Source organism: Phalacrocorax aristotelis, chromosome 9 (assembly GCF_949628215.1).
Source record: "Phalacrocorax aristotelis chromosome 9, bGulAri2.1, whole genome shotgun sequence".
Lineage (NCBI taxonomy): Eukaryota > Metazoa > Chordata > Aves > Suliformes > Phalacrocoracidae > Phalacrocorax > Phalacrocorax aristotelis.
Window position 1 is genome coordinate 19,818,321 of NC_134284.1, and position 27,519 is coordinate 19,845,839.

A 27,519-nucleotide genomic window follows, 5' to 3' on the forward strand; every position below is an offset into this window, starting at 1 on the left:
TGGGGGCGGGCGCTGGGTTGCCTGGAGAAAAATGAAGGCGCTGATTGACCATTGGGGCTGGCAATCATCTGAGGGAGCGGCGGCGGCACCGCCTTCCACTCGGGTTGCGGGCCGCTTCCATTGTACTTGAGGGGCGGGGGGGAAGCAGCCGTGGGCTTCCCTACTCCCCGTGGCGGCGGGGGGCGGCAGCCGAGCGGAGCCGGGGCCCTGCGCGGTGGGAGGCGGCAGCGGGGCGAGTGAGCGGGGAGCCCCCTTGCCGAGGGACGCGGCGGGGGAGGGAGGAACGAGGGGCGGCCGGGGGTAGGTTTCCCGCAGAGCCCTGACCTCCCGCCGAACCTCCATCTCCCCGCACGGCGCGGGCGGTGTGTGCGGGTCCACAGCGGCGGCCCGTCCGTGCGGCCCGGCTTGGCTCGGGCAGCCGGAGAGCTGCCGCCGGCAGTGTGGCACGCTGGTATGTCCGTCTCCAGGCCAGCGCCGGGTGGCAGCGCCGCGGCCGTGCGGTACGCGCTGGGGTCACGCAGGCTCCCGGGCCCTGCAGACTGGGGCCGTGGGTGGTGGGGCGGCGGGCTTCGCTGAGGGGCCAGCGGGGAGAGAGGCGGCCCGGGCCTCCGGCGCCCGCGGCCCGGCCGCAGGGCAGCGAGCGGCGCCGCCGTCTCGGGAGGCTGCAGAGGGTGAGCTTGCTGGGAGATAGAACAACCGTCTCGCTCGGTTGTTACGGCTCCGCACGGGCTCGTGAGGGGCTGCCCGCCTTGGCGCGCCGGGCTGTGGCCGTGGCCGTGGGTGGGTGCCGCCCTCCCCGTACCCCGCTCCTGGGCTCCTTGGGGCGGCCGCATTCGGTCCCGGTAGCGGCGTGGGACGCGCTGTCCTGACTGCGGGCCTTGTGTCGTTCTTAAAGAAGATGTGTTTTGACTCATATTAGACCTGTTCACCTCACTTATGCCTCTCAGTCCATTCTGTTTTGGAAGCAATCCGATACATCTAAAGCAGTCCACTTTTCCTTGAGACAGATTGCACAAATCACTTCTCTCTCCATTTCCTATTTACAGTAATTTGTGACTTGATGCATTTGAAGGCTGTTGCTTCCTATCCTTTGACACTGTATGACAAGATACTAATTTGCAATGCCATGTCATGTACCACAGCTGTGTTCATGCAGAGTCTGGTTCTGGTACATCAAACGTCAATGAAATAAAATGCCTTCTGTTAATTCTTTATTCACATTCCAGTAGTAGGTATTTGTGTGTGTGTGTGTTTGTACACACATATATAAAAAATGCATGTACATATATGCGTACACACATTTCTGCAGTTTACTCCTGTAGAGAGTTGAACTATTTAAAGTTGGTAAGAGCTTTCTACTATAGAGTTGTTTAAATACCAAACCTCATTTTTAGGTGCTTTGGGGATTGGTTTTCTTCCCAGAAATTAAAAATACCAACGGTTTCGTAGTATTCCTGGTAAAATTTTTGAAGGTGCTTTCCACAAAGCACTGCAGGTTTTTTGTTGATGTATCTCCCAGTAGCATATGGTATGCAGATAACTTCATTGAAACTGTCCATCCAGTTACTGCCTCTCTGACAGTATTATGTCGAGACTATAAATATAGAAAGTCTGATCACAGAAGATGTTCTCAAACTGAAAAATAGTTGATCCACTAACTTTTGTCACTTGATTTTAGAAGCTTCTCTATCTCAGAGACAGTAAATGTTACATCAGAATAATATTAAGGTACAAAAGGGAAAATAATGAAAATACAAAATAAACTGATAAAGTTCATTGTGAATTTTTTTACATCTTTGTAACTAATAGCTCTTTTGTGCAACTAGTGGGGAGCATCAGTTTTACTTCTTTACAAGGAGTAGCAACCACTTCTGATTATTCTGTGTCCCAGGTGTTATATTTTAAAGAGACTAGTACTATATTTTGTCCAGTGGCTCTACTAGCCTACACTTTGGACTAACTGTACCTGGCAGCCTCAAAAGAGAGAAACTGAAATCTGACTCCACTCTGTTCCTTACTAGCACTCGCTGTGAGTGGAGCTGGCAATGAATACAGTAGTTGCTAGCAGGCTTGGTTTCGAATGGTCATAGCTTGACAGACTTTATCTGCTTACTTGCCTCAGGCTGAAACCTTTTCTTTTCTCCTTTTAAATTTCAGCTAAAACAGCTTTAAAGAATGAGGCGATAGCCCTAAAACGTCCGACCAAGGTTAATGATCCATTGCGGTAGCTGCTAGTGAGCACATAGCAAGACACAGAGACTACCCTGTATATTTTGGTTTTAGTTGGGACTGGGCATGGAAAAGTACTATTGCATGAACTGAAAGTTCATTGTTATCACTGAGCGACCCACTGATTTGCTTGAACCTTGGAAAAGGTAACTGAGCAATATGGTCATTCCATTAAAATAAATAAGATTTTTTTACATAACAATCTTTCCAGTGTTAAAATATTTTTGCAGCGGGATTCTCGTGTCATAGGCAGAAACAGCAAAGCAGCCCTACTGAATGCTTGGAAAGAATCCCACCTCTTAACATACAAAAGAGCTATACTTGCACTGAAATCCTAAACCTCTTGTCAGTAGTCCATGAGTACAAGACTCAAAGTTTTTATTTCAGCTGAACTTTTGGGAGCAGTGGATGATTTAATTTGGTCATGTACTTGATTTAAGAGTGGACTTACCTTCAGTGGAACGATCCAGGCATAGTAAGCTGGTTTCATTACATCCTTCATCTTTGCCTTTGAAGCAGTATCACATGGCTTTGTGGTTGCTTGTAAAAGGACACCGTTTTTTCAGCCTCAAGGGTAGACAGGATTTACAGGTAGGTGGAATAATACAGGCTACATCTTTACCAGAAAATAAAGCAGATTAGGACTCGTTTAGATGTCAGGGCAAGTGACATGACATAGCATGGCATAGCTTGCATGCACACAGCTAAATTCTTTCCCCTTCAAAACAGGGTGGCCTTTTCCATTCTGCCTACTGGATTTATACATATTGCAAACTGTTACTGAGCTATGCTAGCCCTCAACTTGTACAAGGACATTGCCTGGGAGAGTACTAGTCAGGGGCCCTACCATCCCCAAAAGCATGCCAGCAGTCAGAAGTATGGGTAGTCATGTGCCAGTGCTCAGATTCTGCCTTTATCCCATTTAAATCACTAATACAGACAGTCACAGTGTCAGATGAGGGAGGAAATTGGCTTGAGCCTGCAGCCAAAACAGGCATGTGAAAGTACAGAAACAGCGATGGGCTATAGACCCACAGGGACTACAGAATGGTCTGTAAGAGATTCCTTTATAGCTTGGAGAAGTAAACCCACCCTTGCTAGGTAAACTGTGCTTTTAGAAGTGCAGCTCTGAGTGCAATGTGACTGACTGAAAATATTATTTGCATTTTAAATACTCATTTATGCGTGTACTATGACAATGAACAAAAAATACTGTTTGTATGATGTGCATTTAAGAAATTACCTCTCCAATGTTAAAACGAAAAATATTTGATATAAAAATTACTTAAAACTAGGGGGTAGTGCAGAGCCACTCTCCCTCCATAGTATAAATGTATTTTCTAAAGTATTTTCATATTCATGTGTACGATAAGAGCAACCTGACAGGTCAATCAACCAACAGTTCAATCTTTGGGCTGAGTATGTGCTGCAAGTTTGGGAACATGGAGTAACAGAGTTCTAAAGATAGATGTCCCTTCTCTACCCCACAACACAACTGTTCAAAAATATGGGTATTTACTTGCCATTCCTAATTGTGAAGAGAGGGAGGAAAAAATGTTGTGGGAAATACCCACATGGAAAGATATTATTGAACTTCATTTAAGAAAAAGTGTCACAACATTTCCTTTTTGGTTCTAAAAGAGGTGGTGTGCCAGCCTGGTTTGAGGGCTGAGGTGAAACTGAAATGCTCAGTGTACAGACTTCTGAGAGGAAATGAGAGAGAGAAAGAAAGAAGAAAATTAGTGCTGTAGCTACATACTTCCAGGGTGTCACTGCCTTACAGTTTTGAGGTACTTAATATACTTTCTTCTGAAGGGGAGCCGCATAGTTTCTATGGAGCTAAAGTTGGAGGCATCTGGCGCTTTCTTACGGTCATTGAATTGTTACAGGAATAGGTGTCGTTTTCAAAGTATTAATGTTGGAAATCCAGATGATACAATATGTTCCCCTTAATCACTCCATGGAGAACATTTGCACAGGAAGGGAAAAAGAGGATCAAATTTTGGAAACCAAGAAATGCATTTAGGGAAGGATGCCCTGTGAAAGACAGTCATGACATGAAACAGCTTTTGTGTGAGATTTTAGTACAGTATTAGTTCTAGTTTCTAGTTTACATATATCTTCTGTGATTTTTTTTTTTTTTGTAAATCTGCAGTTGAACATTTTGTGCTTGATAACTGTCAGAAAAGTAGATTAGGTAGGTAAATTTGCTGTTTAAAGCATCTTTGTGTGAAATGGCTTGGCCAACGGTTTTATCTCTCTAAAACCACTTAATGTCTTACCATGAAAGGAGAAGTTATGCTAAGCATCCAAGCCTAATAATTCTCTTAACGGAAGTGGTACAACTCTGTCAGGAAATGGATCATTTCTTGGAAGAGTGCACATAAGTGAAGATGTGTTACTGATTCTAGAGTTACATCTGTGACTAAACTGAAGTCCTATTTCAGTTAGTATTCATTTCTTCACTGAAAATTTGTTTATTTTTTCTTCAGTTACAGTACAGTTGCAACTACTATGCCAGGCAACACTTTCAAAAGTTTAATTGTTGAAAATCTACATGGCTGTAAAAGAGAAACAAAAATATTTGTTATGTTACTGAGTTTATGATGAGGAAAAGGAAGATGAATGAACACTGTCCAGAGGGGAAAGGAAGCAGCACTGTCAAAACAGAAATGGGTTTATTTTGTTTTCTGATCTGCTTAAATGCTTAAGCTAGCCAGAGATGGAATTATTAGTTAATACAAAGAATTGACTTCTGGATCCTAATCCTCACTCACTCACAAAAATTTGAAATTATTTTCAAATTTCTTGGAAGAAACACAGAGGGCTGTTCTACATAATGGTATCATTAAACCTCTGAGTAATACTGATGGCAGTGTAATTACACTCAAAATCCTTTTCAGAAGACTCACATGTGAATTCTCACTATCTTGAAAATTGACTGTAAACTTTGGAGAAGGGAACTTAAGAAAGGAGAAGCTAATCAAGATGATCTCAAAGCTAGAGATGAGGAAATTAAAATTTTAACTCAGCATGAAGATCATGAGTGCATCCTGATAGTTGCAGAAGCCATGCATTTGCTTTCCACCCCAAAGAAGGAAGTAAAAACATACGAAAAAAAGTTATTAAATAGCAGAGCTTAAAGGTATGCATTGTAGTTCTTAAAGAGGACCTACCAAAAAGGAGGTAAATGAAAAGAAGTGCCACATAAAATGAAGGGGGAAAGGCAGTTTTTGAAAAGCAGAGATGAAAACTAAGAAATCCATTTTCACAACTTTTTTTTTTTACTGACGTATTGAAAGATATTGCATCTGTTAAATTACCATAGAGCAAAAAAGATATTTAATGAAATGAACAATGTTGCAGAGATTCCTTTTTTCCTTTTCCCTTTACCTTGACGAAAGTTGTGTAGTTATTGATTTTGAACCTACTCTTTTAAACTTAAAAAGAGAAGATGCTCCCATAAATTGAAATAACAGAAGAGAAAATCCTGAAACAGATCAATAAACTAAGAGAAATATATTCCAGACTGAGGTGGTATATCTCCTGGAGTTTGGAAGGGACTTGGAGCTGCTCAGAAAAAATACCAAAACTCCCATTAGTTTCAAGTACTATGTCAGGCAACGGGAAGGCACTTCTTAGCATAGTGTAATAATATAATGTAATGTAATGTAATATAATAGCAGCACTACAACTAAAAACTTCTTTAAAAGGACCAGGAAAATGTTTTGATGAAAGATTTGAAAGATTGCCCTTAGTTCTGAAGTACGAAAAAAAAAATTTATTATAAAAATAGTAGATAAACATGATTCCAGGAGCACACAGATGATATAAAATACTACTGTGAAAAATCAGGTAGTAAAACCAGTACCTGTAATAATAAATTACAAATATTCAATACTTTTTTTTAAAAAAAAGGGGGATTTTTAATTGAACTTGCATGTTGACACTGGCACTGTAAACCATATGACTTGGGACTAGAGCTAACCAAAAACTGGTGCTCAGCAGTTCTATCATTTTGTTACTGTTTTTCTTAAGTTTTTCAACCCGTACTGATTTATTGAGATACAGGATACAAACTAGGGTATGTCTAGCTCAGCATCCCATCTCCAGCACTGGCCAATAGCAGCTGTGTAGTGTCACCAGAAACTGTGGTAAGAAAATCCTAAGGTTTAATTATGCAGTCTATGGATAGAGGCCTCCATTTGTTCGCTTTGGCTTTGCCATTTGCTAGTTTCATCTGATGACCTGTAATGATTTAGCTAAAGAAGAGAGAGTGAAGGACTGTGGGCTGTTATCTCCTCCATGCTTTTGTTGGATCTGCCCCTATTTCCTAGGCAAACCCAGAATGGGAAGCACTGGTTCCTCCGCCTCAAAATGTCCAGTAAGATATCTGCTGTAAGCACAGGTTGTGCACCAGGCACCAGCAGTTCTCTGAGCTTTCAGTAGTCTGTGTTAGAACCCTTAGTTTCAATACACCTCTTTCCTAAAGTAAAGTGTTTGCTGTGATAATCTTTCAAGAGGATATCGAAATCTCAGTTGGTCAGAAGGCATTTTACACTCCTTTTCCAAATTCCTCAGGATTTGCATTTTCTCTGAAGTGATAGACTTCTATGCAAATAAACGTCCCATTAAGCAATTTTCCTTTGGCTGTCATTTATTAAGTCTGGCTAAGAGTGAGGTTTGGCATCCTCCTTCCTATAACATGTCACTTTCAAAGTTACTTTCCTGTTGTGACTGTTTGTTAACGATAATGGAGAACATTACAGCAATGCAGATTATTGACATTGTAAATAACTCCATTAACTCTGAGCTACTTCAACCCTCTCACCCCCCAGCATTTTCTGGGATTTAGTGAAGATTTACACTAATAACAGGTCTCTCTCTAGCTTCAAAAGAACACAATCCTATTCAACCAGATTTTATTACACCAAATTCACCATGTCTTTACAGAAACTCTGTAGTAAGTGATTTGCTTCCCATTGGACTCAGCGTTGCCTTCCTACGACTCTAGTGAGGTGCATCTTCAAAATGGGAATTCAAATAAGGCGAACCCCACAGATTCTTAGAAATACTTGTGCTATGCAGAGGAGTTAGGGTATGACTTCTAACTTAATCACTCGTTCTCTGAGTAACATACATCTGCAACGTGGCCTTACAATGTCTTCCCAGCAAAGCATTTGGTTTTGGGTGGTAGTGAGTTGTGTGATGCTTTCCATTATTTTAGTTAAACCGTGTGACAATATTTTTCTTTAGAAAGCTGTGATTGAAGAGAGTGGACAAGCGTGAGGTACTGGTTTGGTTTATATGTGAGACAAGAAACAGGAACAACAGAACTGTAAATTGTATGGGACTGGCCATGAACCCACTGCAGTCATAGAGCGCTATCCTTTGATGGATAGATAGGGAGGAGATGAAGGGGATTTCTGCAAAAATCATGAGTCTCTCCCTGCTTTTGACAAACACAGAGCGAGTGTTAATCCCTCGTTTAATCTTGTGTTTCAAGCCAGACCAGGACCATGCTTTCTGTTGTCATTTATGTACCCTTTCTGACTTCAGATATCCCATGAAAAAGTAATCATTCCCCCTCTAAGGCAACACTTGCCTAATCTTCCCTGTGCTTCTCTTTCCCTGCAGAAGTAAATGCCTTCTCACCCCACCCACACGCCCCGGGAGAGCAGCCTTTCCCCCCACTCTCTGCCTCTGCCACAGTAGCATTCATTTGTCTGCAATTACAGAGTCGAGGACGTTATTGTCATAGTCGCAGGTGATGCTATGCATCTGCACATCATCACTCGTCTCTTCCTTTTAATGCTTTTACCTCTGTGGGTTGAAGCTTCACAGTGCATCCTCTTGTATAGTTGAAGCTTTGGGCTACAATTCAATCTATTTTGGCCCTATTGAGTTCATTGTTCTGTTTGGTTTTGGAAACTTTATTCCTTTTGAGATTCTTAAAAGTGACAAATATAGAAATCATATAGTCTTATTACAACAGTCTTGTCTAGAATAATAAATAAAAAACAAAACACTTAAAGAAAGTCTGCCTATCTATCTTATTAATCATCTTACTATACCCTGTTCATAGAATGTCCATTGGTAATCTTTAGCTATTTACTTTGGAGGGGCTTATCTCTTGTCTTTCCTGGTTATTTGCTTGTCTTGCGTCTACCTACTAGGTCCACATATTCATGCAGTAAATATCCCAGCAGCCAATTTACCTACAATATTCATAACCTTCTTCAAAGAAGCCACAAATGTATTCTGATTTATTGCAAAAAGATGTAATAAATTAGTTCTAATTGTTATTTTATAGGTGGTATTGAGGTTATTTTCAGCAGAAGTTTCAATCTGTAATTGGAAACATGCTTATGGTTTTAGGCACAGGACAAGTGTTGAGTGCAGGTAAGAGATTACACCATGCTGCAGTACTGCTGAAGAGCCCATGCTGTAGATTGGCACTCTGGTGTGCTGAGCAATATACAGACCCAGAACAAAAAGCTGCCCCCAAAATTTCTCATTAATGTGCTATGATCTCTCATTAAGGTGCCCTTAGAGCACAACTGAAAATTGGGAAAACGTTGGCTTCTTCACTGAAGCTGATAATTACAACAGAGGTCAGAAATTTGTTGTCCATCGAAAATACATGTCTATCAGGAACAAAATGGGCCATCTATAAGCATGGTACTCTCTCTGTTCCTGTTTATTTTTAAGAAAGACATTTGAGATGTGTGACTTCGGCAGAGTTCATGAGCCCAGGTTCAGAAGTCAGATGCATGTCTGTTAATATTCTTAGCGGTTTTTAATATACATAGATTATATCCTAAACAATGCCCACTTAATACACTTTGCTGTGCATATTTTCTTTCGTGTACTTAGTAACCATGGAAAAGTCACACACAGATCATTCTATTCTTTGAACTATAAGATCCTCATTTTGGACTTTTATTCTGTTAAATTTATGCAGTCTTGAAATAACTCTCTTTAACTGAGAACAGTTTGCTTTATGGGATCAACCATAGAATGAATGCATATATTTTATATATATATGCACAGACTTTTTTTTGCCTAGAGTTTGAAATTCAGTACCAGTCACAATATTTTCCTTCTTCAGGAGTGGAAAATACTGTGTAATATTTTCCAAACTGAAGCTGGACCTACTCAGAATGCTTATTTTTTTAAACCTTCCAGTAAATGAGGGGAAAAAAAATCATGTTTATTGTTTGATCAGGAGGAGACAGATTTGCTAATTTTTATATATGGTTTCATATTCTTTTATATGCCTTCTGGTAAACTGTATTTTCAATGTCAGGCAAGAAAGTCTCACTTCTTTCCAGTCTTGTATTTTCATGCTCCAGTAAATTTGCATTATTTCTGACAATCTTCCCATGGACACAATGATTATATATCGCATATATCTGAAGTTTGAAGTGCTTAACAGATTCAAAATTAGCCTTGTATAACAAACTTTGCATGTCAAAGTTGGTTGATTTACAAAGACAAGTATTATGAGAATAGAGATTTCCATCAGTAGAGAACAGAGTTTGAAAGTCATTAGCTACCATCATCTTTTCAAATGTTTTAGTAGTAGTAACTATGTAACTATACTTTTTAATAGCGCTCTTCTACTGCTCCATCAGTCTGACTGAAAATCACAGCAGGTTCTAGTAACTTCCTTTTAGCTGATTAAAACCCTCTCTCTTCTTTCTGTAGTGAGAAACACCTTCATGCTATGTTCAAATGATAATGTTCTTTCATCTTTGCATATTATTAAAGATACTCCCTGATAGGTATGATATAGCAACATATCATACAATATACCCTGCTCGGTATGATTTTTGTTTGTTTTTATTCCAAGTAGCTGAGCAATTATTGGTTTTTAGATCTATCTTTTTCTGTCTAGAAATGCTGATCCTAAATACTCACGCCATTTTCAGAATTCTAGGTGGTCACCAAGATGAGCCTTCATACTAACTATATTAAAAGAGAAGCTAGCTAAATAGGCCTAGGTTTGAACCAAACTCACTGCTCCTTTTCCCCACAGTCAAAACCCCACACATTTGACCAACCTTTTGGAGGCAAAACCCATAGATTTTCACAGTTCAGTTTTTGCAAATGTGAATGCTCTATTTTAATTGTACGTTTAGACTTGGACCCCATTAATGCAAGCTGCTGAGTGCTTTTAAATTTTTCTTATCTTTTTTCACTGCATGTACTGTGTAGTCTGACCCTTCTTTGGGAGAAGATATTGTTGGTAATTGCTAGTCAATTTTATTTGGAAAACTCTTCTAAGATGCTTGTCTCAAGAGGATATATAGTTATGGAATTAGGATTAAAGGAATGTCTGTGTTTATAGATTGCATTCTAATATGAAAGCATAGTTACTTTTCAATATATTAGCTTTGGAACTGGAATCTGAATAAAACAATCCATGCAAAATTCTTGGCTTTTGCCGCTAGACAGTTCCTCAAGTAAATTAATTTAGGAGGTAGCTGCTGGATTCCATATGATACGCCACAAACTGCAGTTATATGGGATAAAGTTCACTTGGCTATCAGTTTTTACATTAACTTCTGCAAACAAGGAAATCACGCTTACCTCCAAAGTTCCTGAACCAGAGGTCGCGGAACACTGCAAGGATATACCAGCTAAGTTTTATCAATGCTTGCTCTGGTTTTGTTCTCTTCCTTAGGTATGCATTATTGGCCACTATCAAGTCAGGATACTGGGCTTGATGTAGCTTTAATCCTATCTTCTGAAGAATACTGTTGTAATATTATTTTGAATTATTTGGACTTTATTCATGCATTAATCCACACCATGAAACTCTTGAGGCACTATGATGTAATGGGGAGTGAAAATCCATTTCAGAGGAGGAAAATTCAGCCAGATAAAACCTAATGCTCAAACAAGGCAAGAGTCTTTTCCCATTTGAAAACAAAACAAAACGTAGCACGCTTTATCCACATTTAGCATATATAACAAGTTATGTGGAAAAAAAATCACCCAAGAACAAAAATTATTATTCAGAACTTAATATCTTAAAGCACCTCCTAAATAGAAGCTATGGAATTTTAAGGTACATTATTGCAATTCCTACCTGGCATGTACACAGAAAATAGAAAAAAGGGTCAATAGTTGCTAAGCAGACAAAAACAGAACTAAACCTTATTTCTGAACTGTGTGGTTAATCAATACTAATTATAACTTATTTTATATCAAGTATGTTAGCATTCCATACAGATGTGTGTATAAAAAGCATGTGTATTGCTTATGTGTACTGCTTATATCTTTTTCTGTCTTTAAACTAACTTACTATCACATCTTTCTTTACTCAGATCTGTGTATAGTATATGGCTTGTATGCAAATGCTTATGCAGGTGAAGTACAATACAGCAAATGTTTAAGTATTTCATCTGTTCTTGAACTCAGCAGGACTACTTATCTACTTATCTCTCTTACTTATATTCATAAAAATACTATAGGTTTGTGTCCTTAAACTGTAAGGTCTGAGAGAAGGTTTTATGCATATTACCTCAACCATATCTTGGAAGAAAACCCTAAATAAATAAACAAAAATAGTAATAGCTTAGATTTTGTTCTGTGTTGCTTCTGTACAAAATATGGGCTCATCTCTGTATTAAAATGGAATTTTGGAAGTAGAGCACACCAAGACACACTAACCTCTGTAGATTATTTATATTTTTAAAATATAAAATGAGGCGATAGATGCATAAGACATTTTCAGCCCTTCTTTTTGTTTGGTAATGAAAATCAAAATTATGACATTAACATGTCTTTCAAGTCAGCTAACTGATGCTGCAGCATTATTAGTCATCTCTGTAACACCAAGTTGCTTTCCAAAAAAAATATTTTAATGGTGATAAAAGGTATGAGGGTGATAGGCCTGCAGGTCTTACACTATTTACCCATGGAACATAGGGAAAAGCAGTAAAAATTCAGGATTAGTTCTATGAGCTTCTAGCCCATAGGTGAACTGAGTATTTTATCAAATTCTTGAGTTCTCTGCTGAAGCCTGCACATGAAGGCAGCAGTTTGAGATATTCACTCTGCCATAACTGCATTGAACACAGTAGGGTATTGAATAAGCTACTGAATAGCTAACAGAGTGGCAGCATTTAGTCATCTGATGCCTGATCTAGTCTGTAACAAGAAACTTACATGAGAAGTTCTTTGCATGACCTGTGTCATGCAAACAGAGCTCCCTTGCACTTGCTGCATGACCACCAATGGTGACACTCTGGGTGTACCCTGATAGACGGACTCCATCAGAACCATCCACATGCTGTGGGGTCAGGCTGTCCAGGACAGCTCGATAAGGGCCTGTATCCTTTCTCTCAATTTAAAAGTGTAAGTTAATTGGGGATTTCCTTTTCAGAACACAATGCTTCAGTTCAAGCCCATCTTTCTTCTAGGCAGTAGGCACCACTGCAGTCTATGGCTATAGGGAAACTCATTCTCTGCTTTGTCAAGGATTAATCTGGTAGATGAGGACAGTTGCCCAGTGGGATTACATCATATGCTGGTCTTGAATACTGTTAAGAGCTCAGAAATGGAGAGGACAACTGGAGGCACTGTTGGTACCCTGCAGCACCAACACACCACTTGCAGAACCTCTCTTTCCATGGTCAGTGTGTTTGCCGTTTGTATAAAACTAGTTTGTTCCTGATTCCTACAGATGACTGGACAATCACGTCATTGTAGCAACACTCTCATTTGCTTGGTTGAACTGCCACATCATCCAGGTCTTGATCCCCCATGTTACTGCCAAGCTGAGGTCCTCGAAGGCATTGACATGGCATTGAGTCTCATATTGTCTCTGTACAGGCAGGGGAAGAAGAGCTATGAATGACATACAGATCTTCATTTGGATCCCACCACAAGGGGCTTTGACTGGTCAGGATTTTAACTCACTATTTCTGCAAGTTCTTATTCACAAGTTCAGGATGGTCAACACTGTCACTAATGATTTATGGGCTCTGTGATGCAATCTACCAATAAGTATGTAGCATCTGTGGTTTCTAGAGCTTGGGCATCTTCACTAGGGACAAAGAAGCATTCTCTTCTCCATAGGGAAGAGAGGGTAATTGTCAGTCTTAGAGCAGATGTCTGATTATTGCTATTACTGCTTATCATTATTCCTTTTTATCATGGTTCTCTACTCAGCGTTGGTCAGTCAGGCCCCTGAGCTCTTGCAGGTAGAGTGCAAATGTGTCTGCAGGTGCCTGGCTGCACCAAACAGACCATCAAGGGCAGTTTCCAGATTATCATGACAACTGTAGTTGCCACATAGGGCTATAGTTGTCAGGTATACAGTAATGAAAACATAGTAATGCAGCTGTAACTTGTCTGAAACTTCATGGAGCTTTTCCGTTTGGAATGGATGCTGCAGAACAAAGCTGTCCAGGCACCTTTGATGCAGATTACCATTTAATATGTGGGCAGCAAGGATCTCCAAGGAAAAACAGCAGCCCAAGTGCTCACCATTTCCCATCACATAGCATAGTTGCTAACAGCACTTCATCTGTACTTACTCCTGGAGATTGCAGTGAGATATCTTGCAGAGCCTGCCACTGATTCACCTGGTTATCCAAATAGGACTGCTTAAGCCAGGAGTTCCATCAGGGAAAATATACTCGGTCCTTTTGAGTTGTTCACAGTACTTCTTGTTCTAAGAGCTGAAGGAAGCAGTGGAACAACAAAAGTCGGGGTCTCTCCATCAGAGGTATTTGTGGAGGCAAAGATGTTTGAGCTTGGTAGTGTTTGCAGAGGTACCATTCACTGGAGGTTCCCCAGACATGGCCTACTGAGACCTCCACATTTCAAGAACACTATGTTTGTGTAAATACATAGGCTACAGTCATTCCTTTAGTGCCCACATATCTGAGGAGAATTGCTTGGTGAGGAACAGTGGATACAGTGGCTTAGCACCTGCTGGCGGATGTGTGAGCCCAAAAGAAATGGCATAATCCTGGGTGTGGCCTCAATGACCTGACAGCAGGAGCATGGCGCTATTTTTATGGTGTGCAGAGAGCAGAACATCACTCACCTGCTTACCTCCAGATGGAATTCCTTGGGAGGAACAGGCAGCCCATCAGTCCTGTGACCATGCATTACATGACTGGGTGTAACCTAGGCAGTGAAATACTTTCTTACGAAAATAAGCACCTGTGGCTGCTGCCTTGCAAACAAAGCAGTACAAGTCACTGTACTTTGTCCTATGGATTTCCACTTTCATTTTGCATGAGTAAGACTGGGAAGAAAGATTTTCCTCACTTGAGGAATTTTTATCCAGCTGATGCTCAATGCCTTGCCTCCAGTGCGCAGTACTCTGCTAGGTGGCCAGTGCTGCTTCGGAGGCTGACATTGGTGGCCTGCAGGCAAGGTCCTCTTCCATCCTTGGTCTGTCTCAGTGCCAGAAGAGGCCAGAACTGGTGGCCAGACCTAGTCTAAAGACTTGTGGAGCGATTCTAAAGATCTTCCATAGCTCAGTGTAGATTGGGAAACTATATTTAAATGCCACCCTCATGTTTTTTTTCAATTTTTTGAAGTTGAATAAGCACTTCTTGTCTTCTTATATAAAAACAACCTCTGGTAGATGATTTGCTGTCTCTTCTTACTGCAGCTGGTGAATATTCCTGTCAGCAAAGTCAAAGACATGAAAGTGGTGTTTTTAAATCTCAATAAACACCCCTGCCTCCTCTTATGTGTGTACCATATCTTGCCAAGGGTGCACAGAAACGACGTGGTTGTTCTAACGCTCATCAGTCATGTGTTGCTGTAAGATGATAGGGCAGGGTGTGCAGGTATTAGGATATGCCCCAAGGGGTTGGAAAGGTGCGTGAGGCCTCATCTTTGCAGGATAAAAAAGCCTAAATAACCACCTTGCATAGATTGCAAGATGATCTTGCATAGATTGTGCCTATGCAAGGGCAGGGCCCTGATGTGAACTATCATCTAGTCTCTGCCCATATTGTCCACCCAAGAAACAATTTATTTTGTCCCATAGCAGAAACTGAGTGTAAAATAGTACAAATGTAGTGGAAGTTCAGGGAGCCTGTACAAGACTTGTCACACTAACATGTAGTGCTGTCTGAAATGGCTGCTTTAGAACTGGTAATTGCTTTCTGTTATTTGTTCTTAATATACCAGGAGAAACTAAACATTATGTGTCCTTTTTTTTGCAAGTAAACAAGATTGCATCAAAGATACATTGATTCTATCACCAGTTTCTCATCCTGACACAATCTGCAGGATCTTGAGTATAGGCCAGCTGCTTAAAGCAGCAGAAAGAACACTAATGGAAACCAATTTCAATTTCTATTTGCAGCCCTCATCTAAAGGTGCATAAACTTCAAAGGCAAATACCCTGTATTTCAAATTTAAAGTTAAATCTTAATTTGCTGGATAAGCCACTGTCTGAAAATACACAAAGCACTTCCTCTTTGGAATGATACACAAAGCACTTCTGTGCTTTGAAATGATTCATAGCAGATGGGGAGAAAAAGGATCATTAATTGATTCTTCAAATAAAACATCACAAGTATAACAGAGAGAGTCGGCTGGAATATCAAATGGAGTAAATTTTCAGAGAAGTTTGTGATTTTCACAGAAGTCTTTGGCAGAATTTCAAATCAGCTTGATGATTAAGCAGCAGGTCATTTTAAACTATGTTTACATTAACAAACCTTTGTAACCATATTCATACCAGGGCAAGGCAGAGTGCACAAAGGGTTTGTTAGATTATAATTAGTTTAGATTACTTTCCATTATGTATCAGTAAAGGCAGCCTGTGGGCTGGCTCATGTTCCAAGTTACCCTGCTGTTCCTGTTAGTGCAGCAGTAGCTTTGGGTAGGCTACCTGCGTGACAATACCTAAAAAAAGCCTGCCCAGCAGTGTTACATGGTAACCCCTGCACTTTTTTTGCTAGTGAACCTGTACATGCCACTACCCATTCTTATTATTAAACTTTAAACTAAAAATAGGATGAAAGTGATATAAAAATGCAAGACACTATTTCATAAGTGTCTTTGGGCTCCTTGCAAGCAAGTCTCTAGAATACAGTTTGAAAAGTCAGTGCATTAAACCTTTTTCTTATTAGTGTGTCAGTACCACTGGAGAAACAGACAGATCTGTGACATCAGAAACTGGTATTAACTACTTTGCAGTCTTCAAACTGACTTGTTTGTTAATCTTATCAGCAGTACTTTTTACAGGCTGTTTATTCTCAGGTGATCCATTTTTAAAACCACAGAAATACTGTATTTCAATAACTTATTTAATGAATTTACTTGACATGTGTAAAGGCAAAGCAGTCACAATGACACTTCTGAAGGATGTTTTAATCCTTTTGCATTATTATATATTTTTTTAATTCATTTTTATCTGGTGTTGTTTAGCACAGTGGTATGGACACACCCACTGCATCTCAAAGAGTAATCTTTCTGACACTTAAATGACATTTTTCCATTTTCTTGAGTAATGAATAAGTTACAATGTGGGCCTGGAAGGAATCTACACTCATATTTAAATATCTGCAAAACTTACAGATTCACTCTTTCATTCTGAAAACTCTAAGGTAATACAAAATGTTTCATTTACTGCCCTTCCTCTTTTTCTCTGAATATATTATGCTCTGCAGTGTGTAAAAATGCTTTATAAACTATAGCTCAATCAACAATTTAGTGTAAAGATACATAATTTTGCAAGGCTAGTTCTGCTGTCAAATATTAAGGAGGACATAATTAGAAAAACTATGCTTAATCCAAGCCTATCTGTAATATTAAAAGGCAATATATATATATGATCTATACGTAGGGGTAGATATTAAGGTTCAGAGGAGCCTGCATCCTACAAGTCTAGCAAACCATTTGTGTACATTTATTGTGTTTTATAATTTCTGAAATTTTTTATTTTGTCTCAGACTGAGAACAGGAAAAGCTCATTTAAGGTTGAAAATTGAAGGAGAGGTTGAGGTACAATTGAGAGGTGCAGCAAGTATATAAATTAAAAAGAGCTAGTGAGAGGAGAGAGGGCATCTTAACTCCTATGTTGCCAGAGGATGCAGTCAGACAAATGAAGGAAGCAAGCCCTACAAATGTCAGTTCAGCTTGGAGTTGTGGAGATAGAGGTCTGAACTCAGGGAGGAAAAAGGCAGAGACAGAAGCACACTGTAAACAAAAGAAAGAGGGAGGAAACAAGTAATAGCCAGGACATGCAAACAATAGGGTGGTGCAAAGAGGCTACTGTATCCATCATAGAAGTAATCTGAAAGACAAGGCAATCTCTTTATTAAATCTTCTCTGGAGCTGCATTTTTCTTGCTTCATGTTGGGTTGGAGATTTTTTTGCAAAGCACTGGTCAGTTTTTCCAAGCATTACTGTTGAATATTTAACTGTTACCTTGATATACAGTAACTAACTTTGTTACCAGACAAGGCTTAAAGATAGAAACTAGTGAATCTTTTAAGTGATAGGCAAGGTTACGCCTCTTGAGAGCAGCAGGGTTTTTTAAGAGGATAAGTAACACTCCTCTCAGCATGCCTTTTTCCTAGCATGAGTTGTGGGATTCAGGGAAAATAGAGCATATTCTTTACAATTGGTTATAAACATGAAGCTTGGAACCAGTCCATTCCAATCACCTCAGCAAAGATCAGCACCTCATTGCACACAGTCACCCATACGCCACTAGTGCACCAAGAACAGCATGTAGAAATGGTTAATGACTTAGATTTTCACATGGCAACAACTGATCACAGTTTTCGAATAAAAAAAGTATTCACCCTCCAAATAAGGCCTTCCTGAAAATTGTTCTTGTCTAGGTAATGGGATGTTTTGCAAATCAGCTGGCCAAATTAATCAGGTAGTGTGTATCTGCTGAACTCTGCTGGAGTGGTGCTACACAGATATATACTAAATGAAGATGTCACCTAACAGTCTTATATTGCTTATTAAAACCAGATCCAAGATCTGTTTAGAACTTTTACCAAAGCTGGTGCATATCTGTACTTCCTAACTGGCACTTTGATGCAAAGAAAAGTGTTTTCCTGAATATATATATCTTTTTAATATAATGTCATTTCAATGCAATATTGTTTCTGACAAGTTAATTCACTGTTCTGAACTACTGATATGGCATATGCCATACCGCCATCATTGTCTGATCATGCAGCTCCTTACATCATTCTTATAGATCGTTCTTGTATATTATTTTATATATTATCTCTTTCCAGCTTTGAATTTCCATCATCCCTGTCAAGAACTGAAAGTGCAGCTCAGGATATGGCAGTACCCACAAATCAATAGTGGGTAAGTGTCATTTTAATGTGTCAGACAGCAAGGTATTTTAATATTTATTCATTTAAGTTCAGTATGTAGAACTCAAAACACACTTGAAATATGTTGAATCGTCACAAATCTCTAAAAAGAAAAGTGATTATTGTGCTTCGAATGTGGAACCAAATGTTTAGGAAAAGGTTCTTTAAGAGTGATCTTGACACTTCAGTGCTATGAAGCTTTAAAATATTGGTTGTTGGTATTGTCAATAAGGAAGTTTGATGTGAGCAACATGACTTAGAAGAAGGATTTTTTCAGCCTGGGTGCTTTAAGCATGAAGTTTTTCATTATGCAGCCAGTAAATTACCTGATTTTCAAATGCTGGTTACCCAGGACCGTATCTACTCTGCTTTAGAGGTTCATTCTATTAAAGGCAACCCAGAGTGGAAAGCCAGATCTTAGGGTCCCTTAGTGAGGGGACACCACATAGGATGCCCTCAGGCACAACATCCATCTTGTAAGCTCTGTCAGCATCTTCTCTTAAGGGCTTTTTAACACTTACCCTGCACCCTGTCTTATCTGTACTATGATCAAACATACCCCCATGAGATAACTGATACATACTGTTATCTGAAACTATCTCATAACAAAATGAAAAGAGCTTAAAAACCTCTGCCAGAGGATAGATCATGGTAACTGATTAACAGCTGTACCAGACTATTTAGAGTGCTGCTTGAGGGCGCCATGAAGCCAGTCGGTACACTTCATTAGGCACCCTGATAGGACAAAGTGGAGAAGGTGCTGTAAGACGTGAGTTATCTCAGTGCTTCTCCCCTGTCATTCCAAACAGGCCGTGGTCACGATGGCTCCAACGATTTTCCAGGAGATCCTAGAGATGGTTGGGGAATTTAAACCTGATGATGCCCCGTACCATAGGGAAATAACATACTGCATAGAAACTAGCCATTCCTGAGGAAGTCAAATAGCAAAAGTTAGGTTTTACTATGAGCGTCTAACAGTTTTTATCGTCTATCAAAATTTAGCAACTAATAAAGAAAAACAGCAGTGCAATCCATTACTGATATTGTATAGCAAATGCTGGTCTAAAGTAATAACTCAGAATGTTAATCCTGTTGGATTTTCCCTATAGCTTCATAAAATCACCACAAGAACTTTAGTGATAGCAAATGGTCATAAGGTGAGTTTTATCTCTCATCTGAAAGAGATTAATCAGTCTGCTTTTATGCAAAGTTAATGTTTAAATTATTCACTTCCTAACCAGTCATCAACAATGTACGTTGCTTTGCAGCTAGGGGCTAGGTTCACAAACAGGAACTACAAGCCCAGGTGTTTCTGTAAGGTACTTAGAGCCAATGTTTTGGCACTACTGATATTCCTGTATCAGTCCTGTAGAGTCCTGTAGCTTGTTAGCCACTTGCTGTCATATGAACCTAAAACTTCTAGGGCCCTAAACATTTGCTGATAAAATCCCATGGGTACTTCCATTTCTGCTACTGGGCACATGCTTCATGATGGGACGATCAGGCTTGCCCAACATTAGACCAGGGCATTTGTGATAAAATACCTAGCTGAAGACACCTTCTGTCCCAAACTAGTTCCCTGAACTTCAGACTGTCTTTCAAATCCAAGTAAGCTACTAGTTCTTAAGGCCATTAATCCTATAGATGATTTAGAGGGTTTCAAAGATGCTCAGAAACAATCTGAAATAATCTAATGAACACATCTAGAATTTTGTATTAGGATCATTTTATTTAATCTGAAACCTCTTGAATGAATAATTCCAGACTGGTGTTAGAACTTTCTTTGCACTAAGAATAATGTCTTTTAAAATGACACTTATAGTCATGGATTAGATCTCAGCTACATTTCTAAATCCAATTTCTTGTTATCTTTAAAGTGTGTATTTGGAATTGTTCGTGATTTTGTCATGAACACTTTTTTTTTCTGCAGCATACATAGTGATAATGTAAAAGCAGAAAAGATGAGAATACTTAGAAGGTAGTAATTTAGAGTTCAGAAAAAAAAAATCAAGGCTGATTTCTTTTGGCTGACAATATTATATAAAAATTTCAGAATTAAGAACAGATACAGAGCTTACTCCAAAATTTCAGTGCACCCAACTTAACCTCTCAGAATTCTGCAAGCTTTGGGAAATATTTTGGACAGACAGCCTATAATGAGAGTAATTTCAGTGAAAACATATCACTACTCTTACTTCAAGTTAATTAAGGAATGAGTTGCTCAGAGGTATAAATTTTCACAATAAAGTGTTTCACTTATATTCCACTCCACTGTGAGACTGAAACTTTGTACTATCATAGTTATAGTTCAAAAAGTGTGGACCTTTAACAGAAAAGTTATGTTTTGCTAGAAGGTCGTAACATCTCATTGTACATTAATTTACTGGCATCTTTTAAGAAAAGCAGCACTTCTATCATGTTTATTACTTCTGAGGAATGACATCAAGAATGGCTTCTTCTGATTTAAAGGAAAACACTGAGGTTGGTAATTTGATTGCTTGGAAGATAGTTCAGTATCTTTAATTAAAAGCAACCAAGGTTACAATCATAAACAGCCAAGTTATTACCGTAGCCTGAGCTATCTTTTACTTTTTCCTAATAGTGATGTAATAAACCTTTTTTAGTTATTAGGTAGTTTAGGTTGAGGGAAAAACTTTGTGTGAACTTTGACTAGATTGCAGAAAAAAAGATACCTTAAATCTCCAAGAGTTCTAAAAAGAGTCAGATATCGATTGTAATTAGGGTACTTATCTCTTCCTACTCCAGATTGTATGACAAGTGACTTAAACATCTATATGTCTGCTTTCCCAGTGGAAGAATAGCCATGGGAATATTCACTTCTACATAATTAATATTTGAAGAGTATAATACGCATGGAACATATTAAAATGACATCTTCTGAATATAGTTCTCTCATTACTGGAAGGTTGCATTCCTAATTGTCTAAAAGCATTTCACACAGAGAAGTAATATTACAGATTATAGCTTGGTAGGTTAGTCCATTTGTACTTCTGTAATTTTAAAGTTACAATGAATTTTGGAAAAGTGAGGAAATAAATCTGTTTCACACAGGCAAGCAAAACTTTGCATTTTATCCTGAGTGTTAAGTGTGTGTCTCTGGCTACTTTATTGAAAGATTCAGTTTGTATTTAGTCCTAAAATGTCAGTGAAATAACCTTTTGACTTTGATCTGCCTTTTGGGTTATAACTCAGAATTTCCCAGTGATAATAACTTTGGTGGAGCATGAGGAGAAAACTTAAGCTAAGTTCAGAATTTAAAATGTCAAAAAAAGAGTGCTTTGTGTTTAAATTTATAATTATCTTTCTGTTAAGGCTGAAGAGATGATTTTGACAGGAGGTTTAAAATCTCTCCTTCCGCATGTTCTAAGAAGAATAATTCGATGCAACAGGATCAGTATTAGTAATACTTCTGGAATGGCAGAGGGTAAGTAAACCTAACAGCTTTAAGCGCAAAAGTGACTCCATTTTAGATTCATAGCTATGTGTTTTCTTTTTTTTGTTTGTGAAGGAATGATTCTGTGTGATCAAAAGCACTGAAGTAAAACAAAAGGAAATGTTGACTTATGTTCTTAAGTCACTTGGGTGTTTTTGAAACCACATAAGTACTTGACATTGTGCTCTTAAATCATAAAGCTAAGTCAGAGAAAATATTCAGCTTATCTGTGGAAGGTACATGGACTTTGTTTTCAAAGTTTGCAGTGCATCCCTCAGCTCCCAGTTATGCCTGGGACATAAAGACATTTATGTCAGTGAGAAATTACAGATGCAGAAAGTATTTGAAAAATCTTTAACCAAATCTGGCTTTTCTTGGATACATTATTGTCACATTTGTAGGATGACATGCTGTGTTCTTCACAGAGACCTTGCTTTACTTAGTATGTCGGATGCACTTTGGGGAAGGATTAGAGATGTGTAGTTACCAAAGTGCTTTTCTGCCTCATTTGTTGCAGAAGTTGGAAATTTCTGACTCAGCAAGACTGGAAATTATAAGAGGGGGGAATAGTTTTATCCTCAGACAACTGAATGCATTCTGGAAAATTGATTTCTGTCTTTCCTCTCATAGCTAGGCTTCTACAGAAGCAGAGAAGTCTTGTATTATTGTTTTGATCAACTTCAAAATGTAACTTAACGTAACTAAAAATACTGTGGCAAGTAGCTGATCAACAAAGCTCTGTGTAGTAGCATTACTATAACATAAGCACGTTAGGGTCATTTTGTAGAATCATAGTGAGTCTTGAAATTATGGTTTTCTTTTCTATCAGTACATAAGTTGAAAAATACAAATCGAAACATTATAATGTTAATAATCTGCAGTTTGTCCCAACTGTATTTTTAAGTGCATGTATTGCTGCAGTACTCTTAAATGTGTTAGTTTTAACATTTTAAAAAATATTGTTTACATACTGTTTTGTTTACATATTGTTTTACATACATACTGCTTACATACAAGTTCAGACTTCTAGCCATGAGCACACAGCTCCATTACGCAAAGAGTGAAAAAACTAGGGTAATTGGAATTTCTCAGAATCCTTAAAATTGTCTTGCATTTTTGGGTGATATACTGCTAAAATAATTATTTCTTACTGCCCTCGTAGTCATTCACCAAGGAAATTAAAAACTGTTTCTAAACTTCTCTGAATTGGGGCATGAATGTGTTGAATTAATGCTTGGGTTGATTGGCATGTCCAGCTGTACTACCATTGCTCATTAATATATTCATAATTATGGATACATAATGCAAGTATATACATAAGCTGATATGGAAAGGCAAAAATATCTTTTAATCTATAAAGAAAGTAAGGATAGTTATGAGAAGGAGCAATAAAGTTGTAAAAAAGTTATAAGGAAGCTTCCTGAGTTTATAGAATACCTCAGTGTTACCTACAGATTCAGCTGTGACTAGTATTTTAAATTCCATGTTGTCTGAGTTTAATGCACTGACTAAAACCATAATTTTAATAATTTGTGAACATCACCAGCAAAGTAGAAAGTGCCTGTGGATTTCACATGGATGGCAGGGAATGAAGTTGAGGGATAACTGAATGTACTATCTTATTCAGTGGCAAATTTAGTATGTTTATTTAACAAAAATGTATTTCTGTATTTAGCAAGAAACTGTTTCTGTATTTGGTAACTTCTGCTAGTAATAAAATGAATTTTTGTGCTGAGTACTCCCAAGACAGCAGTTTGTGGGCACATTCAGTATGCAAATGCATGCTTACCTCAACTTTTGCTTTGCATTTTTCCATCAGGAATAGAATTTTATCTTTTGGTGTCTTTGTTAGCTTTGGTAAAGAGTAAGATTTGGCTGATTTTCTACAGCCTTTTAAGGCAGATCATTGATTTCAACTAAATGATTGCCTCTTGGATGACAGACTACCGCAGTATTTAAGAAAGAGTTTCTATGCAGCCTCTCACTCACCTGTCTGATATCAGACACAGTAATAACTTTTCAAGACAGTATCGACCCAGGAGTTAGGGACTGTTAATTGGCAGTTTTATATACCACAGACTAGTCATACTCCAAATTTCCTCTGTATTTGAACATCTGGTATTTACATGCAGGAAAAGTAAAATGACATCAGTATTAACTACTACTGTTTAGAAAAAATTTTTTTGCTAAATAAATGAATGTGAGCTTCCTTCATTGATACTCGTTGCAAAAACATTAATGCCTTTAGAAGCTATCACATGGTAGCAGTCAACAACCTTTTAAATCAAAGTTGATTCCATGTGAAGAAAGTGTAGCAGTTCTGTTCATTCTAGTTTTTAAAATTAGTAATAATAGCAATGACTGAGATTCAGTGTGACAGGCAAGAGTTTATTCCTGAGATGTAATTATGTCTGTTAAATTGCAGCGCACAGTAAAATTCCACAGCCAACTCTACAGAACGGGCTACATAACATTAAGATATCAGATTTTTGCTGTTGGACTGGCCATGATGTGTAGCTTAGCATTAAATGAAAAAAATTGTGGAAGTGTGGTACGCAATAACCTTTCTATGGTTCTGTGCTAACATTTGCAAAGTAAAGCATTTTCCTATAGAATACAAATTTCCCAGGTTAGGTAATAAATGTTGTTTATATACAAATTCATGAAAGTGTATATTAAAGTAATTATGCTGTCCTCATATTCTACCGCTACCCATTTCTGCCAACCATTTTAGCTGTGAACAATTTCACATACAGAATACATCTAGCTATGATTTTAAAAACATTTCAAAAAGTTGTTTAATTACAGACTTCTGAAGCAAAAATTTCCTTGAGGTAGTTTTTTATAGACCATCTAAAGAAATCTGTATAGAGAAGTTAGTTTCACAACCAAAAAGCTGAGCCATTTCTACCTTCCACAATTTCAGGCTATAAACAGGCCAATGTCATAATTTTGCACAAGTCCCTGGCTGATGACTTTGAGGAGTTTTGCCATGCAAATGATGGACCCCTGCCGCTGCTGCACAGAAGTAAACCAGGTGATTGGAAATGTTCCTCCCTGAGTAGTGATTCTGATATCAGGTAACTACAGACCAGCTCTGCTTCTCAAAGTTCTTCAGTGAACACTGGTGGTGACTAGGAGGGTTTCAGGGAACAGCCCGCTCACACCGTTGTACATTTTGAACAAGTTTCGTTTCTTGGAGTTATAACTTTGAATGAAAGCTATGCATGAGTATAACAGCCCGATTGTCTTGTTCTTGAGAAATGTTATGAAGATTGTCAGCATTACAAGTATTCTTCTAATGCAAAAGTGAATTTTTGTGTAATTTCTAAATACTCTGCAGTCTGAGCCAGCAGAGTTAAATAATAGGGCTTTCTCTTTGTTTTATTTAGTAGTAATGCAGGAACGGTGACCAAGTGATACTTGTAGGGTCTCCAGAATTTGAAAGATGTACTCCTGTAGTAAACACTAAAAGCAAGACTTCAAAGAGCTCCCTGATTTTTGAAGCCCTGAGACAAGATACATATAAGGGACATTTACCTATTAAGACCTAAAAAATATACCAAACTCCAACACTTTCTGCTTATTGGCTTCATTTTGTACAAAGTAAGGCGTTCTGGGGTTTTTGCATGTCTTTGTTTCATTGTTACTCACAAAGAAAATAAATGGATAAAGCAGGCTGTATCTTGTGGGTTGATACTGGGTTAACGTCAATTCAAACAATTCACCTTATTTCCAAAAAATATGATAAAGCTGTGACAGCTTCTTATTTCACTAGAACTGACTGCCTGCAGTACAGAATATATGAACATGGAGCTTGTACTGGATCACTGAAAAGCCTGAAGGAGTATTCTGAACAACTTAAGGACATGGTGACTTTTTATTTAGGCTGCAGCTTCTCTTTTGAAAAAGCAGTCCAAAATGCTGGCATTCCTATAAGAAATGTTGAGCAAAAATGTAATGTGAGCATGTATAAGGTAAGTATATGCACACACGCATAGTCTTTGTCGTAACTTTACCTTTGAGTATTTCTCCATATTCACATTATGTGAATATACCTATTGCTCAAAATCAAATCTTTTTTTCCTACCTGCACGGTAACTTTAGGGATGTGCTAATACTGATTGCATAAAAATACAGGGTAAAATATTCCCAGCCTCAGTTCAGTGCTTTTCTCAACTTCCTGCAAGGCCAATCTGCTTTTTTATTCATTTATGGTGACAGAGTTTTTCCCCGAGTGCTGTGGCAGCCATTTCATTTGGATTCAGTTCTGGTTTGCCTTCTCTGTTTCAACTGATGACCCATGCAGTGTTCTGACCATGCCTTTACATGCATCCTGCTCTCCATACCAGCTCTGGCTTGCAGTAGGAGTATTCCTTTTATGAGCCATGACAGTAGCAGTTTCTTCTGCGTGTATGACAGCCACATTTTGGATTCTTCCTGTGATATAGAGCTTTTAAACTGTGTATTTGCTATGAACCCAGACCTCTGGGACAGAAGATAGCACTGAAAATTATAACTGTGCTCAGAAAGTTTTATAGTGCAGATTTTAATGTTGGCAGAAGTCCTGGAATAATTCTGGCTCCCGTAGGTAGACCCTTTAGTATTAAGAACACTTAATTACACATCTGCATGCCTTTTTCATATAGTTCATTTGCCATTCCACTAGACAAAGGTTATTATTGTTTTCAGTGTTACCATTTCACAATCTTTTTGCTATACTACATGTCAAAGTGAAGGCACAAATATATCTCGTACAAGTCCTTCTACCAAGCTTAAAGAAATAATAATACAACCATGTATCTGCTTATAACATTTCACAATTAGGAAAATTTCATAGTTTATAGCACATCAACACTGTGAAGAACCGTAGTCTTTCTTCAGTGACAGGTATAATTATTTTTCTTATAAAGATTGTCAATGAAGATTTTAAATACAGCTCTAGCCGTCTCTGTATCTGTATTGTTTATGTTCAAATGCAACTTAGATATCAGACATTCTGTTCCAAAAAGCTGGACTGCTTTATTTCTGAATAGAAAAGATGCTTCAGCATCCCAGTCAGTAAGGATGACGAATTATGTAGAACCTTTCTAGAGGCACAAAAGCTTTTGTATGTGTGAAACTGGTATGCTGCCTCTATAGAAGTGGTTACTGCCAGCAGCAGGAGTTCCTGGCCTTTGCATGTTACAGAACACTGTAGCTCCCCTCAATTCAAATACAGAGGATAGGTTCAGACCAAGTCAATTTGTCACTGTGTGATACGTTTTATTAGCTTTTTCCTTTTCTGTATAGGGAGCACATGGGGGTTTTTTTCTGAAAATAATCAGTGTATACTGAACTCACCACACTCTACGCTGCATCTACCAAAGCAAGAAATGCATAATGTTGAAAATTTAATGATCGATATGAAGCAGGTCAAGGATGAAATGTTTCACTCTTGCACCGCTGGATCTTACAAAAAAACATTATGGGATGCTAAGAATCTTTTTTTTAAGGATTTAA

The 27,519-nt window shown here is 38.5% G+C and overlaps 1 protein-coding gene across 9 annotated transcripts in view; it reads left to right on the forward strand.

Moving 5' to 3' along the window:
* Positions 1 to 156: 156 nt before the first annotated feature.
* The window catches only part of DGLUCY (D-glutamate cyclase), a 45,522-nt gene continuing 18,159 nt past the window's right edge, over positions 157 to 27,519 (forward strand). For 3 of the 9 annotated variants that reach the window (XR_012662326.1, XR_012662325.1, XM_075103719.1), the window contains exons 1-4: positions 20,979 to 21,044; positions 21,897 to 22,008; positions 24,944 to 25,097; positions 25,796 to 25,994. Coding sequence is in view for 7 of the 9 variants with exons in the window: in XM_075103719.1 (XP_074959820.1) it covers positions 21,000 to 21,044; positions 21,897 to 22,008; positions 24,944 to 25,097; positions 25,796 to 25,994 (510 nt within the window). In the remaining 2 variants the exon portion in view is untranslated. Of the gene's footprint in view, positions 501 to 13,131; positions 13,144 to 18,479; positions 18,556 to 20,978; positions 21,045 to 21,896; positions 22,009 to 24,943; positions 25,098 to 25,795; positions 25,995 to 27,519 lie in introns of those variants that run through there. The other 6 variants (XM_075103714.1, XM_075103720.1, XM_075103715.1 and 3 more) reach the window with 6 other exon arrangements.